Source organism: Epinephelus moara, chromosome 22 (assembly GCF_006386435.1).
Source record: "Epinephelus moara isolate mb chromosome 22, YSFRI_EMoa_1.0, whole genome shotgun sequence".
In the NCBI taxonomy this organism is placed as follows: domain Eukaryota; kingdom Metazoa; phylum Chordata; class Actinopteri; order Perciformes; family Serranidae; genus Epinephelus; species Epinephelus moara.
In genome coordinates this window covers 13900182-13915070 of record NC_065527.1, presented here as the reverse complement: position 1 = coordinate 13915070, position 14889 = coordinate 13900182, and the positions used below count along the sequence as shown (strand labels likewise).

Here is a 14889-nt window from a genome sequence, read left to right as displayed (position 1 = left end):
TTTGTTGCAATGTCTATTCTTACTCCCCTCCGGTCTCCACTCAGCTTTGTGTAAATGTCACTCTTCCCCAGTCGGTTTCTCTTGGGCGCCGCAAATTTAGAGTTCGATCAGTTATGCTGTCAGTGAAATATCACTCAAATTCAACACAACAATAAGTCATAGCCTCATAGGGTTTTGTGTTGTGGTAATACCACTTTTTTGAGTTCCATTTCTAACAATAACATCTGAATCAATCAATTGAATAATGCCATGCATGCTCAAAATTTAATCAGTCCCCCTTCAGCACTTTTTGTCCAACAAGTAAGGCTTGAAAAAGAAGGTCCATTCTTCTTGAACAAATTGATAATCGTTTATTTTGAACAAAATTATTAACTTACTTATTGTACTAAAACTACTAGCCGGTACTTACTTGAAATGTCATTTAGAAACATTTTCCCTGACATGACTGACATATTTTCATTCTTTCGGTGTGTTCCTATTGGATAGTCTTTTTTTGTTTATTTTATTATAACACATTTATGAAATTATGTGTGCAATAGAATAACTTAATATTTAAGTCGAATGGTGCCTTTTTAAATAGAGAAATATGCAATAGTCTTGTTCTACATGCATGTAGAGCTACAACTAAGGATTGTATTAATTATTTTCAATTAGTTGATTAACTGCTCGGTCTATAAGATGCCAGAGAATAGTGAAAAATAGCAACTGCGATTTCTCGTCATGCAAGCTGACACATTGAAGTTGCTTGTTTTATGCAGGATATTCAGTGCGCTGTCACAAAACCAAACAAAAAACTTCAAATTTTTACTTTTCAAAAGCTGGAAACAGTGGATTTAGTCATTTTTTGTTAAGATTAATCAGTTATTAAAATTGTTGCACATTCATTTCCTGTTGATCCGGTGATTAGCTCTACCTATATGAGGGAAATTGCAAGAGAAAGGGTCTTAAAAACTCTTGTATGGATGTTTCAGTTTTGTAAACATATTAATATGTACGTACAAGTACGTAAACTTGAATTGGTAATTTAGTTTTTTTGTATTGTGTCACCATATGTCAGGAACCTTTATGATTAAGAGTAGAAGAATTTCTTGCCTCATTTATTTTTTGACCTAAAGGCTGTGATACATTGCAAGTGAGTCAACAGCCAAAGCAACTTATTTAAGCTGGCCGTCCTCAAGCTTATGGCTGTGTTAGTCTATTATTATTATTGTTCTGATATCCCTGTCTTTTGCTGCAACCGATTTTTTTGTCATAAGATAGAGGAAGCCTCTGTGGCAGCGGTTTGTTTACAGCTTCTCTCTGTAGACTTGTGGTTGCAGGTACCGATAATGGCTGCTAATTTCAAAGGCCTTGTGGGATGTGTCCCCACCACAGCCTGCTGTTGTCCCTGTGGACCTTTGTGCGTACATGTGTGCAAGAAGAGAGACAAAGTGAGCAGTTGGGTGATTAGCCGTCTTGCCTGTGTGTGCACGTCTGTGTGTGTGTGTGTTTGTATGTTTCTCCTTCAAGTGGCTTTAATGGGGATTTGGGGAGGGTGTGAAAAACCCAAGCGACACCTCACAGTAGGTAAGCCGCTGTTGGGAGAGGGGGCGAGTGTGAAGCCTGGCCAAACGCTGGCTCCCCAGTAACTGAGAGGGGGAGACGGCACCAGGGGGCCCATCAAAGCAAATGCTGTGTTTTTATGCATAGATGTTTATATGAGTGAGTTTATGTGGATTTTAATTTATGAAGGCAACTTAAAGAGGTGTATGACCCACATATGTGTCCAATAATCTGCATTTACTGTATGAGCTAACACCTAAACTTCCCTCATTCCCTCCCTTCCACAGGAGATGCAGCTGGAACACGCGCGGCAGGCTTTCATCCAGCGTGACCAAGCCCACAGCGGCTCTATCTCAGCCCTGGACTTCAGGGACATCATGGTCACCATCCGGCCACACATGCTCACATCCTTTGTGGAGGAATGCCTCGTGGCGGTGGGTTTTTTGTTTGGCCTTGCTGTTCTCCCGTCCATTTGTTTTACAGTCGTCCACAGGAGCCAAAGTCACACTGGTTAAAAATAGTGAGATCGGTCACTGCTGTACACCTGGGAGTTGTAATTATTTGTTCATTATATGTTAAGAAAATATCGTCAAATTGGGTGTTCTTTATTTAGCAAAGTGGATGTGCATCTATTCATTTCGTCATGTGTTAGCGATGTTGTGGCGTAGTAATGTATCTATGTATTTAACAAAACCATTGTATGACCAAATGTGAGATGATGGACATGGAATTTCAGAAACAAACACAATGTTAAGGAGTGCGTTTATAAACAATGTTTGCCACTGGTTCAGTTTCTGATGCCAGCTAGGACAAAAAGCAACCTAACATTACTCTATTCTCCATAAAAGGGTTAAAGGCAAGGCTATTTTCTTCCATCTCACCACCTCTTTCTCTTCTTCTCTCTTCCCCTGTGTTGGTTTCTTTCTCTCACACCCCCACAACCAAACGCCGTGGCTTTCTCTTTCCCTCCAGCTGTCCATCTCTCATTTCTTCTTCTTCCTTCTTTACCTTTTCTGTCACCTCTCATCCGTCCTCTCTCTTCTTTTTCCCTCCCTACATTTTTTTTCTCTCCCTCTCTCTCTCTCAAACCACCCCTCTTTCTCTCCCTCCCTCCCCCGTGTCTCTGTCTCTCTCCCAACATGTCATTAAGTCTAACCTCTCTGGCAGTGTCAAAGCCAAGCAGGCCAGCTGAATGGGAAGATAGAGACAGAGATAGATGGAGACTGGAGCTTTACAGTCCATCATCTTTGCCTGTGTGTTTGCGCGTGAGCAGCTGTGCACGTGTGTGTGTGTGTGCACTCTTATTTGTTTTGAACTCTGAGATGTTTGTCTTTTTTTTGTGTCTTGTCTTTTCTTTATGTGTGTTAGTGTTTTTGTTGCATGCGCGTGTGTGTGCCTTGCGTCCGTGTCTATGCCTTGCCCCATTTCATAAACACCTTGCATACTCTGTCATTTTCTTTGCTGTGTTTACCTCACCGACCAGACATCTTGGTGTGCTGTTAGTAAACTCTCTTACACACACACACACACACACACACACATGCACACGTACATATATCAAAAACCCTATAAACACTGGCGGTACATTAAAGGCGGCATTATGGCAGAACACAAACAGTGAAACGGCAACCTTTAATTCACTCACCAAACATGGTAAATGATCAGCGCCACGCTCTTTTCACCCAAATATTGTTCTCCTCTCCCCCTCTGTGAAAGACTCTGTGTTGGATATCGTGGGAAGATCCATGCCTATAGGCTCATAGATATGAACAGATACAAAAGTGTCTCTCTGTTAGGGCAGTTTCACTCAAGCCAGAGCTTCCCCCCTTGTTGCAAACACAGTGAACCGCAAGCAACCTTTCTGAAAGCGTCTGTAAAGCAAACAGTGCCATCTAGTGAAAGGAAGCTCCAAATTTTCTGTTGCCTCAACCCCTCAATGCTGTTATGAGCTGCAAAGCCTCAAAGCTCATCTGATACTCTGGCCTAAGCTACCCAAAACAGGCAACAACATTTATGAGATGTACTCGAACACACATTTCTAAACAGACAGCAGTGAGTGCTGCTCCTCTTAGTGTTTGAGAGGCTGATTTGATAAAGATGGGATGCTGACTCACATAAAAGAGTTTGTGTGCAGTCTGGAATGTCCTCAAGAGCCCGGGGTCTATTTTAAATCCACTACCTTTTTTTTTTTTTTTTTTCTGTTCTTTTATCACTTCCTCCACCTCATAAAGAAAGTTAATTAAACTCCCTGAGAGTGTACGTTGTGTGATGGAAAAAGTAGCGGTTGAAATGGGTTTACTTCTCCCTGTGGAGCGACGGTAAAGAGGAACGCTGATGATTAACCACCAGTGTTTGTCAAGATTTCCTCTTGACGTTAAGAGTTTGTTCTGTCTTACACATGATCATAACATCTAGATGCATTTGCTGTTTGGTGTGTAGTGTGATTGTGTTTGTGGGTTGTTGAAAGCTTTTTAGTGCATGTTAAAAATACGTGCCTCCATCCATGTCCAGGTTGCGGGTGGCACCACTTCTCACCAGGTCAGCTTCTCGTACTTCAACGGCTTCAACTCGCTTCTCAACAACATGGAGCTGATAAGAAAGATCTACAGCACCCTGGCCGGCCATCGCAGAGATGTGGAAGTCACTAAAGGTACACGGGGAGGAATAAAAGACAGCACAAAACCTCAATCTTATATTAACACAGGCAGCCAAAATCAGATGCACACTTAAAAGTATACAGTTTATGCAGTCACACATAGTGATGCTGCAAAATACAGACAGCATACACTCAGAAAACATGAGCATGTATTGTATGTGCTTAGATGCATAAACTGATACAGTCCTGCGCTACAGGCAGCATTAAATGTGTTTTTGCCAGATAATGTATTTACGTCTGTGTGTGCTGAGGGTGGAAACTTGTTTTTGTTTGGTTTTCTTCCTTCCCGGTGGCATTTAAATGGGCATGCTGGATCTGACCCAGCACACGTACTGCATGCCCACAATCCCTGATGGAGCCTGTCTTGTCTATTAGACATCCTGGCACTGATCTGAGGACCACTTTTTTTGTCCTGGGATGCTTTTGGTTGATAATGAGATTTTAAATTCTTAACAAAAAACAAAACAAAAAACAGAAAAAAAATGAGGAACGCTATATCAAAATCAAGTACTTACTTTTGAGGATGAGGTGTTGTCTCACCCTGTGGATCAATGTGCACGTTACATAGTTAAAACCATTTTATAAGCTTTTCCTTAACCCTATAATTTAAATCACTGTAAAGCAAAGATGTAAAGCTACAAGGTGATGAAAATGAGGTATCATTATCTATCGATCCGACAGCCTTTGTCTTCTTTTAGACATTTTCTCTCTGTTTCCCATGGTTAGTTTCTTTAAATCCTTATCTCTCTCACTTGCCTGCCCCACTTGCTGTCTCTCATTCCTTTCCTCAGTACTTGGCAGGAAGCCCAGTTAGCTTTCTCTGTCTCTCTACCTTTCTCTGTCTCTTTTCTTCCTGACCCCATGTCTCCCACTCTGGTCGTCTTTAAGAAACCATTTTGACCTCTCTGCACATGGCCCAGGGCCACTCGTGTAGCCTTGTGATGCTATCTGAAGCCTTATCAGGGGTGTGGACCATAGCCGACCCAGACCAAGAGCCCATACGCTCCCCAGGCTGTTCCCACCATGGGTACACCGAGGCTGGGCTTGGCTCGACCCGCGGTGGCCCGTAGCCAGCCAGACCTCCACAGCCACCACCCATCCACCCTCCACTCCCTGAGTCATTAAGGCCTCCTCTGGGACTGCAAGTGCTCGGCTCCATGTACCACTGGCTGGCCGACAAACACATACTGCACACACACCCGCATGTATCAAGTGTGTGCGTATTTTGTAGCACACCGCTTCAAACATTTCTCACATACACACAAGCATTCAGAAACATTAACACAGCCAAGCATGCACACATGCGTAATAATCCTGATTGATTCCGTATGTGCAACAAGGCCACTGTTTTGCCTTGGGGACGCCATTACAGTGCTTAACGCCTACACAACAGTGAGTGTGCACATGTGTGTGAGCGCTTGTGTGCGTGCGTGCACAGGAGACCTTTACAGAACACACCTCTTATTGAGCCAGCAGTGTACACCACAAGGCAAATCATGACTGTGCAGCTTTCTGAGCAGGTTAAAATCAGGTGTGTTGATGAAGTACACGTTTTAACACGAGACTGTAAATGCATCTTTACTAGATAGTCCCAGAAGTGATGATAGTCTCACAAACCATAGTTCTGATCAGGTTTGCCTGTTGGGTTTCTTGACCATGTCACAATTTCAGCTTGTTTTTACACCAGTTATTTTTAGCCGTGCCAGCAGTAAGGCTCTAGAGAAGGCAGTGTCGGTCAGTCGGTTCACTGCTTTAGATCACACTGAAATTGACATGAAATGTTCTGCTGACATTCAGTGTCTAATGAGGATGAAGCCTGCATTAAGTGATCCCCCGACTTTTTGTGTAGTGCAACCATGAATTTGACATCTGTGGTTTTGAGTCAAATGTCTCAACAACTATTCGATAGATTGCTCTGAAATCTAGTGAAACCTTCCCTCAGGATGAATTTTAACAACTCTGGTCATCTAGTGCCGTTATAAGATCAGAATTGAATTTTGTCCAGTTCTTTTGTTTGTCACCGAATGCCTGCAACAATTTTTCCATCGTGTGTCATTCATTCTGTCATAATCAATAGGGAATCCAAAATCTAACAAAATAAACAAAATAATAATTTTTGGGTTGTTTAGCCGTGTAGGCAGTTGCTGTGCTGGAATAGCTATTTTACCTGGTGCACTGTTCGCCATTGCCGCTTGCTCTCCCCTTCTGCCGGCGGCACGGGAACGCACATATGCAGTAGAACAGCCAATAGGAACGCAGTGGTCTGAGCTGACCTTTGATTGGTTGATGCACAACGGCACGATACTGATTCTTTAGAGGCTGAACACAGAGCCATGGTGAGGTGCAGAAACCTATTGTTTGTCTTAGACCACTTGATTTACATTATGCTTAGAGGATATTGTACAATTTTTTACTCAGTTATACCAAAACATTGTTGCCTACTGGTGCTTTAAATGTCACATATCAAATTTAAATTTGGTGCACGGCCTGTTTTTTATTTTATTTTTCTTACTTTCAAATTGAGCATATAATTCAAGTACAAAAACAAATCTTTATTAGTTTTTTTGCTAGTGCTAATTAGAGAATATTAGCATGCTAACATTCCAATTTAAGATGGAGAACATGATGAAAATTATATATATAATGTTAGCATTTAGCTCGACGCACCACAGTGCCTAAATACACCTCAGAGATCTGCCAGCATAACTGTACTCTTGTTAGTGTTTTTGAAAACTCTCTTGTATGTAAAAGTATTTTATTGTTTGTCCCTGTTATGTTTTACTTGAATGTGTTTTTTTTAAGCTATTTGTAATGCGCTTTGTAATTGTTTTCAGAAGTGCTATATAATTGACAATTGATATTACAATACTCCATTAGGCACTCATTAACAACAACGTACCAATTGCCTCGACAGAGGATAGTAGAAAGAGTTTAATTTTAGCAACTCTATGATATCTCGCTTTTTAAGTCGAGTCAAGTCAAACTATAATTGTAGAGCACATTTATAAACAACGGCAGTTGACCAAAGTGCTCAGCAGGCTCAAAATACCAAAACAGATGAATACAGATGCAAACAACAATCAGACCAATAGTAAACAATAAACTTAATAGAGAACAAATTGCAGTACAACAGAGGATGAGGTACAACAGACGATGAAGCCAATTAAAGTATCAAGCTCAAAATCAATGGTATGCCAACAAGAAGAGGTGGGTCTTTAGCAGCAACTTAAAGGTTTCTGTTGTCAGAGCAGTTTCTGTTTGAATAGGTAAGCTGTTCCAGAGTTTGCGAGCAGCCACTGCAAAGGCTTGTTCATCGCAGTTTTTGTGTCTTCTTCTTGGTGCATCCTGAAGCACCTCATCAGTCAAACTTAGTACTCTCACTGGAATATGAGGATACAGTAGTTGTGCTGGATAGGGTGGTGCCAGACCGTTTAAAACCTTTAAAAAAAAGGGATCAGATCTTAAAATCAATCCTAAAACGTACAGGAAGTCAGTGGAGCAAGGACCATTTTCTTTTTCCACTTAAAAGACGAGGGACCACAGTTTGTACTAACTGCAGATGGCGAAGCTATGACTGATCTATACCCAAAAACAAAGAATTACAACAGTCTAGCCAAGAAGTAGATCATTTAGGGGTAGATGAGCCTTTACTTAGCTAAAAGCCTAAACTGGGAAAAGCTAGTGTGCTGCAAAAATCACACAAAGTTTTTTAACTAAATGTGGACCGTGAGATGCTAAGCGCGTAAGAATACCAACAGAGTCGTCCAATAGGTCGAGTCGTCCAAACATAACAATCTCTGCCTTGTTTTCATTTAGATTTTATAAACAGTTAAGTAAAGGCTGTGCAGAATATGTACTATTTGTTTTTATAGGCAAATAGATCTGTACATCATCGGCAAGGCAATGAAAAGGAATATCATGTTTATTTAAATGCTCTGAAGTTGTTAAATGTCAGTAGGGAAATGTTGGCAGCAATATCCAAACTGATTTTTACATCACATTTATTTTTCCTCATCCTCAGTCAGTTTGGAAATCTGAAGTTTGTAGAAAGGACAGTGAGAAAAAGTATGTTCTGCTGCACAGATTTACACACAGCTGCATATATGTACTATCAAGGAACTGTGTGTGTAGACAAGCAGTTGTGTGGGACTCTGCTTATCATTTTATTACACAATGGGCTCGACCACGGAGAGGCAGGTAATCATAAAATGTGTGTAGAGGTCAGTCAGGTGTGTGTGTGTGTGTGTGTACTGGTGACTACAGGCTACAGGTAGACAGGTTATCAGCATTGTGATCTGTGATCTCTCCAGACAGAATTCTGTCTATGTCTGTGTGTGTGTGTGTGTGTGTGTGTGTGCGCGCGCGTGTGCGTGTGTCTTTCTTCTTGTCTAAGTATGCTCTCTCGCATGCTTGTGAGCATTACCTGCATGTACTCATGGATATGTGTGTGTGTGAGAGAGAAAGAGAGCATGCCTCAGGGGTAAGCTGAGCCTCGGCGGGGTGAATGGCTCCAGTGTAGGACGACTTTGTCACAACCCCAGCCTGCTGCTCTTTGAATAAAGCAGGTCAAACAATGCTGACTCCTCCACTGTAAGCCAGCCTACAGTCAACCTGTTCTTTTTTCCCACCAACAATAGACCGGGTCTTGAGTTACAGCGAACTGAAGCTTCCTCAGAAGAACTCTTGAAGTCCATATCAATCCATGGCCATATTTTCTATTCTATTTTCTTATGATGAATTCAACATGCTTTGACACCTCTGGCTTGTAAATCACTATAAAACAGCTACTACCAATAGGCCTTTCATGTTAGGGCCAACTTTATTAATATAATTTTCACATTCTATCTGCATTTAGATGAATGCCCATGATTGATTAAAAGTAGCCTGTCTTTTTCTGAATTGTCAAAAGTTCCAGGAAATCAGAGGCTGATACAGACGTATATGAGGCAGGTTATATGATAATGGAAACACCCACAAATGAAAAAAATATTGAATTAAAGGTACAGCACACATAAAATAAAAATGTACAAATAGACAATGTAACTGTATTTTTTTTCCTTTTAGGCTTACTGCACATCATAATAGCTGTAAATGTGTCAGATTATATTGGTGCAAAGTCTGTGATACAGTATGATGAACAGTTAATGGAAATATGAATCAGATAAGAATAAAAGAGATGTCAGTCAGAAGAAACTGCTCTTGTTTGTGATAACAGATTGCAGCTTTAGGTGATTCATTCAGCTCAGCACCACATATTGTGACTTATTTACATGTTGGAATGGTGGTGCTTGATAAATCATGCTGTCATGAAAATGTATCATGACAGTTCAAGTTAAAGTACCCACTGCAGATTTGCTTTGCTGCTTTACACCAAAGCCCTGACAAATCAACTAAAGTGGATAAATGACTTTTCAAGCTTTTTTTGCCTTGGAAGAAATAAATAGAATGCTTTGAAGATATAGCAGTCCCTTGAACTTAAACTAGAAAAATATGGAATAATAAAATCACTCTTTATTGAGTCTTGGGATTTAGGAGAAGCAATATATATTCTGTCCCAGTTGTGAAACAGTGGACCAGCTATTCACACTTGCATGGAAACTGCTGCCACAAAGTTGGTTGCCAGGACTGTTGGTCACAGTCATCCACTGCTTGTATATCTGCATTGAAAGCTGCGTCTGCATTCTGTGCAGTAGGTCAAACATGTTCTCAGTGGGATTTAGGATCCACCAAGGCTGCTTCTTGTCACCCATTCTGCTCATAATTTTCTTCGACAGACTCTCAAAGCACAGCCAAGGAGTTGAGAGAGTTCAGTTTGGTGACATCTCAATTGCATTGCTTCTTTGCTGATGATGTAGTCCTGTTGGCTCCATCGGGGCATGACCTAGCATGCACTGGGGCAGTTTGGAGCCAGCTATGCAGCTGTTAGGATCATTTTTGGCACCTCCAAACTTTAGGCTTGGAAAAAGGCCAATTGACTGCTTTGAGTTATGAGAGAATTGCTGCCTTGAGTTAGGGAGTTGGAGATATGAAGTTGCATCTATGTATGTACAATAAGGCACGAAATGGACAGCCAGATGGGGCCCTGTTCGTTCAAATGTACGTTGCTTAGTGTGCCCATGAAGCCTAAAAAGTTCGAATTCCCAGGTATAAAATTACCAGATTTTTCTGCATTTGCCCATAGAGCAAGCACACTCTAGACTTTCCGGGCCATCACTTGCGGTTTAGTGCTCTGCTAACTTGAATGGGGATTTAATTGTGTGTCTTCTTTGGACTTACAAATTGTTATCTCCCTAATGGGTCAAATCTCGATAGTGAAAGGAGTCATGTCATGAGGGTTGTGATGCGCAAAAAAATGTTTCCACTGATAAACAGATGTCTCTTTCCCAATGTAAGACTATGGGAAAACTGTTTTTGTGGCCAGTGGCATCACTTGACAGAGCCGGAAGTTGTAATTACACTGTTTGGCCATAAAAAAGATTGGCTTCAAAGCCTGGTGCACTTCCAGGGCATCTGCTCCACAGTCTTATGAATGTTGTACCCTTGCACTCTCATGGTGACATGGTAACTGAGCCCAGCAGCGAGGCTCTGAGGTTACCTGTCAATCTTCTAGTGCTGGTAGTCATGGGCTTTGTTCATCTGAGAGCTCAGACATCCAGAAGGGGCTCAGAGATTGTGGCGCCTTCTCATTGAAAGAAAGTGTGACTGTGTGCCTTGTTGCTGAAGTCCCCAGAACACACTGGAGGAATTATATGAATCCCATCTGGCCTGGGAATACCTGGGGATCCCCCGGGTTGAGCCAGAGGATGTTGCTGCGGAGAAAAACCTTTCTGCTGTTGGAACATCTGCTGAGTTTGCTGCCACCATCAACTGGACACAGATAGACGGTGGAACATAAATTTGAAACTGAGATTTTTTTAAAATTTTCTTTATGGCTTATATAGTACTGTGTTACCCTGTTTTTGAATGTCTGTACATATCTGTGTGTATTTTTGTTTGTATATTAAGAAATGGTTCTAATCAATTTAGAAAAAAATGAAATAAAATTATCTCTTTCTTCTCAGAGGAATTCATTGTGGCAGCTCAGAGGTTTGGCCAGGTGACACCCATGGAGGTTGACATCCTCTTCCAGCTGGCTGACTTGTCAGAGTCCCGTGGGTAAGACAGACAGACAGACAGACAGACAGACAGACAGACAGACAGACACACACACACACACACACACACACACACGCACAGCTTTAATACCTAAATTTTGATAATGTGACAGTGTTTTGGGCATAACTTGGATTTTTTATATGTAGTCTAATCAAGAGGTGGTTGATATAATCTCTTAGGAGATAATTATTAGTAATGTGGATATGATGGCAATGCAGGTGGAGGCATTCATTCTATTTTTTGACTGAAACAGGCAAATAAGTTCAGAAAATTGTAGCTGTGTTACAGCTGTAATGGAGGAACAGCATCCCGCAACTGAATTCATACTTAAGTCGTTTCATTTTTTTTCCTCAGTTAGTCAGGGAGTTGTAGAGAGTAAGTCTATCCCACACTTGCCCCCCATAGCGCACCTTTAGCCCCAGGGTCCATACCTCAGAGAGACGAGCGCTTTCTTCCTTCTCAAACGTCTCTGCAAAAGGATCAAAAGAATCAGACATGACTACATCAGTGCCAGAGAATCCTCTTTCAGTCCAAAACCAATCCAAACTCCCATTTATTTGAAAAAAAAGGGCAATTCCAGTCCCTATGATCCGTGGCACACAACAACTGTATGCGTTTCACATTCCCCCACTTCCTTTGCGTCTGCCTCGCGGCCCAACCAGTGCGCTCATAATTCCTAACCCCGGCCTGAGACACCACCTGATTATTATTTCTGGGCAATGGGATACTTTAATAGCCCTCTCCACTCCCCTTGATTGGAGATGCGAGAGATAATAGCCCCAATATTCAGAGGAGAGGGGTGGGGGGGATTTGGCGTTCCCCACTCCCTCAGCCTGGGAAATCTGGGGCTGCCATAGAGATGCAATGGAAAGACTCAGAAAGCAGTACTTTTACATCCAAAGGTTAAATATCTTTGTTATACTTGGATGAAGGGATAAAGGAGTGGGAGTTGTCAGTTCCTATAGATCGGTTGTCTTACTCAATCATGCCAAGCACAGGCCTGGATTTTTGAATGCCACAATATTTTCACATGGAACGATGGCAAACTATCTGTAAACTTAAAGTAACTTCAGACTGACGGATCGCGCTTTCAAAGGTCATGGACTAGATGATGCATTGATGAAATATTATATTCCTCAGAGAGTTTTTACAACAGTTGAAAGTTACTTGAAACCTCTCACTCTCTCCTTTCTCTCTCCTCATCAGACGTGTTGGTTTAGTGGACATTGAGCAGATCGCTCCGCTGGAGGAAGGCGCCCTGCCCTACAACTTGGCTGAGGTCCAGAGACAGGTACAGAATATGAAGACTTGTTGATGTGTTTGGTTTCCTCTTCCACACTGGCAGCTCCTTTTGCGTCTCAGCACATTCTCTGGTGTCACCATGCAGATGAATAAGATTTATAATTAAGGATAATGATATCTCCTGTTCGCAAGAAATTGATCCCTCAAACCAAAACAACAGTTTGATTTGTGATTTAAGCATTAATTACATAGTAAATTCTTTGAAGCATTGTTTTGGAGTTACATGTGTAGGGTTCCTGTGCAGTATGAAAAGCATGGTATATGATTTTAGGATTTCCAGGTCTGAATAAATATTTAAAAAAAGAAAGAGATATAATAAATTGATCATACAAGCAGAGTGTTTTTCAGGCATTTGGAGCAGCCATAATGCTTACCACTGTGTTAGACAGTGCGGGCTTATCGGATAGAGCAGGCGCCCCATGTATAAGGCTGTTGCCGCAGCGGCCCGGGTTCGAGTCCAGCCTTTGGCTCTTCGCTGCATGTCATCCCCTCTCTCTCTCTCTCTCTCTCTCTCCCCCTTTCACACTTAGCTGTCCCGTCTATTAAAGGCAAAATGCCCAAAAAATCTTTAAAAAAAAAAAAAAGATGTTAAGGAAAAATGATATTCGTATACGTAGCACTGGTTTGTTTACTTCCTCCTTGGGCGGAGATGTTTGACAGTGGAACATTGTCTGACTTTCTGCGTAGGAGCGTTGACTGAACATCCACAATGGATAAATACGTTTTTTTCAAGGGCTGGCTATTCACACTCAGATGTCAAATATGGTCTGAAAAATCTATCAAGAAGTCTTGAAATTTGAGTCTGGAAAAGTATGGAATTTTGAAATGGAAAATGTGTAGGAACCCTGCAATAAAGTAAGAGAAAGAAAAATACAGGAGACAAATCCAAACAAGTTTTGTCAGATGTAAAGTGGAAAGTTTGCCCCCCAAAACCTGCCAGTGTTAGTCAGCCCTGCTCATTTTCAAAAGTCCACACCAAGGTTCAGACCAAGTCGTGTCCAAGTAACTTCCCATCACAGACTTACAGAGACTCTTGAGAGAAAACACCACTAGACCTCTCCCTGACATGTGGTTTGTGTCTTTAAGAAAACATACAGACAAAACTCACAAACCCAGGGAAATAAAGACAAGCAGAGCCATCCTCAAGGCCTAATGAACCTCAGACATGCTTCACATTGCAAATGATAGATGGGAAGAGACTTTTCAGCAGCTAACAAGAGCAATTTGTAATGAAGAAGAGGAAGAAGGACGTATGGACAGCCAGACAGATGAGCAGAGCACTGTTTTCCTTCTTGGGCTCTTTGGTCAGAGTTGTTGCCTGGTGGGTTCCAGCACTACAGTAAAGGCTTGGCCAGGCCATATTGGAGCAGGCGGGGGCCAAAGGGGAGAAAGCAAAGGGGCCCAGCACTACACAGACGCCAGTCCCACCACAATGAGCCACTTTAGGCCCTTGTGGTTTGGCCTCAGGGGCTGGCCGCCAGCATGCTGGAGCTCTCCCTCCTCATCCTCTGCTCGTTCTCTCCATTTCCTTTTTTTGATCTACTTCTCTCTCCATCTCTCTCATTTCTCTACATGTTTGTCGGTTTGCCTTTTCTCTCTTTATATCCTGTTAACTTGTTCCCTCTTTCTCCCTCAAACATCCTGACAGTTGGTCTTGCCAAGTTTCACCAGTTCTCGGGCAGACAGAGCTGAGGAGGATGGTAGAAGTGGGGAAGGTTGTGTTTAAAGGAGACATTTGGGCAGGAAGAAACCTCTGGGGATGAAGTGAAGAGGGGGGTGGGAGTTCACTCTGACAGGTGGACCTGTTCTAGTGACTCCCATCCCCCTCATACACATAAACACATACATGCTTACAACACTCCACCCCTCACCTTCCCAGGGTCAAGAGGCCAGGACTGGGCCGACCAGACCAGGCAACAGGTACCTTGGGTGGAGGGGGGAAGTGTGGCTACTCTTAAGCCATGTTTCCACCAAACACCTTCAGCATAGTAACCATATAACTGGTGCTTAACCCGTACAGACATGTACCTAAACCCTAGATCTGCTTAATGTTTACACTGCGGACAGTACTCTTGAACGTAGGGGGGGGTTGTCACCAGATAGTAATAGCCGTGTTACTGCTTCGTCCAGCTCTTGCTGTATTTTCTCTTCATGAGCAATGCAGATAAAAACTGCACCTTGCTCATCGTCCACGGAATAGAAATAGCGGGTTTGTACTTTGAGTTCTTGTAGAG

At 42.2% G+C, this 14889-nt stretch overlaps 1 protein-coding gene across 2 annotated transcripts in view; it reads left to right on the top strand.

Annotated features, from left to right (window-relative positions):
- LOC126384118 (electrogenic aspartate/glutamate antiporter SLC25A13, mitochondrial) overlaps positions 1-14889 on the top strand; it is a 56911-nt gene that overhangs the window by 17843 nt on the left and 24179 nt on the right. For both annotated transcript variants that reach the window (XM_050035033.1, XM_050035032.1), the window contains 4 exons: positions 1830-1976; positions 4054-4192; positions 11260-11353; positions 12560-12644. In XM_050035033.1, the coding sequence (XP_049890990.1) occupies positions 1830-1976; positions 4054-4192; positions 11260-11353; positions 12560-12644 (465 nt within the window). The remainder of the gene's footprint in view (positions 1-1829; positions 1977-4053; positions 4193-11259; positions 11354-12559; positions 12645-14889) is intronic.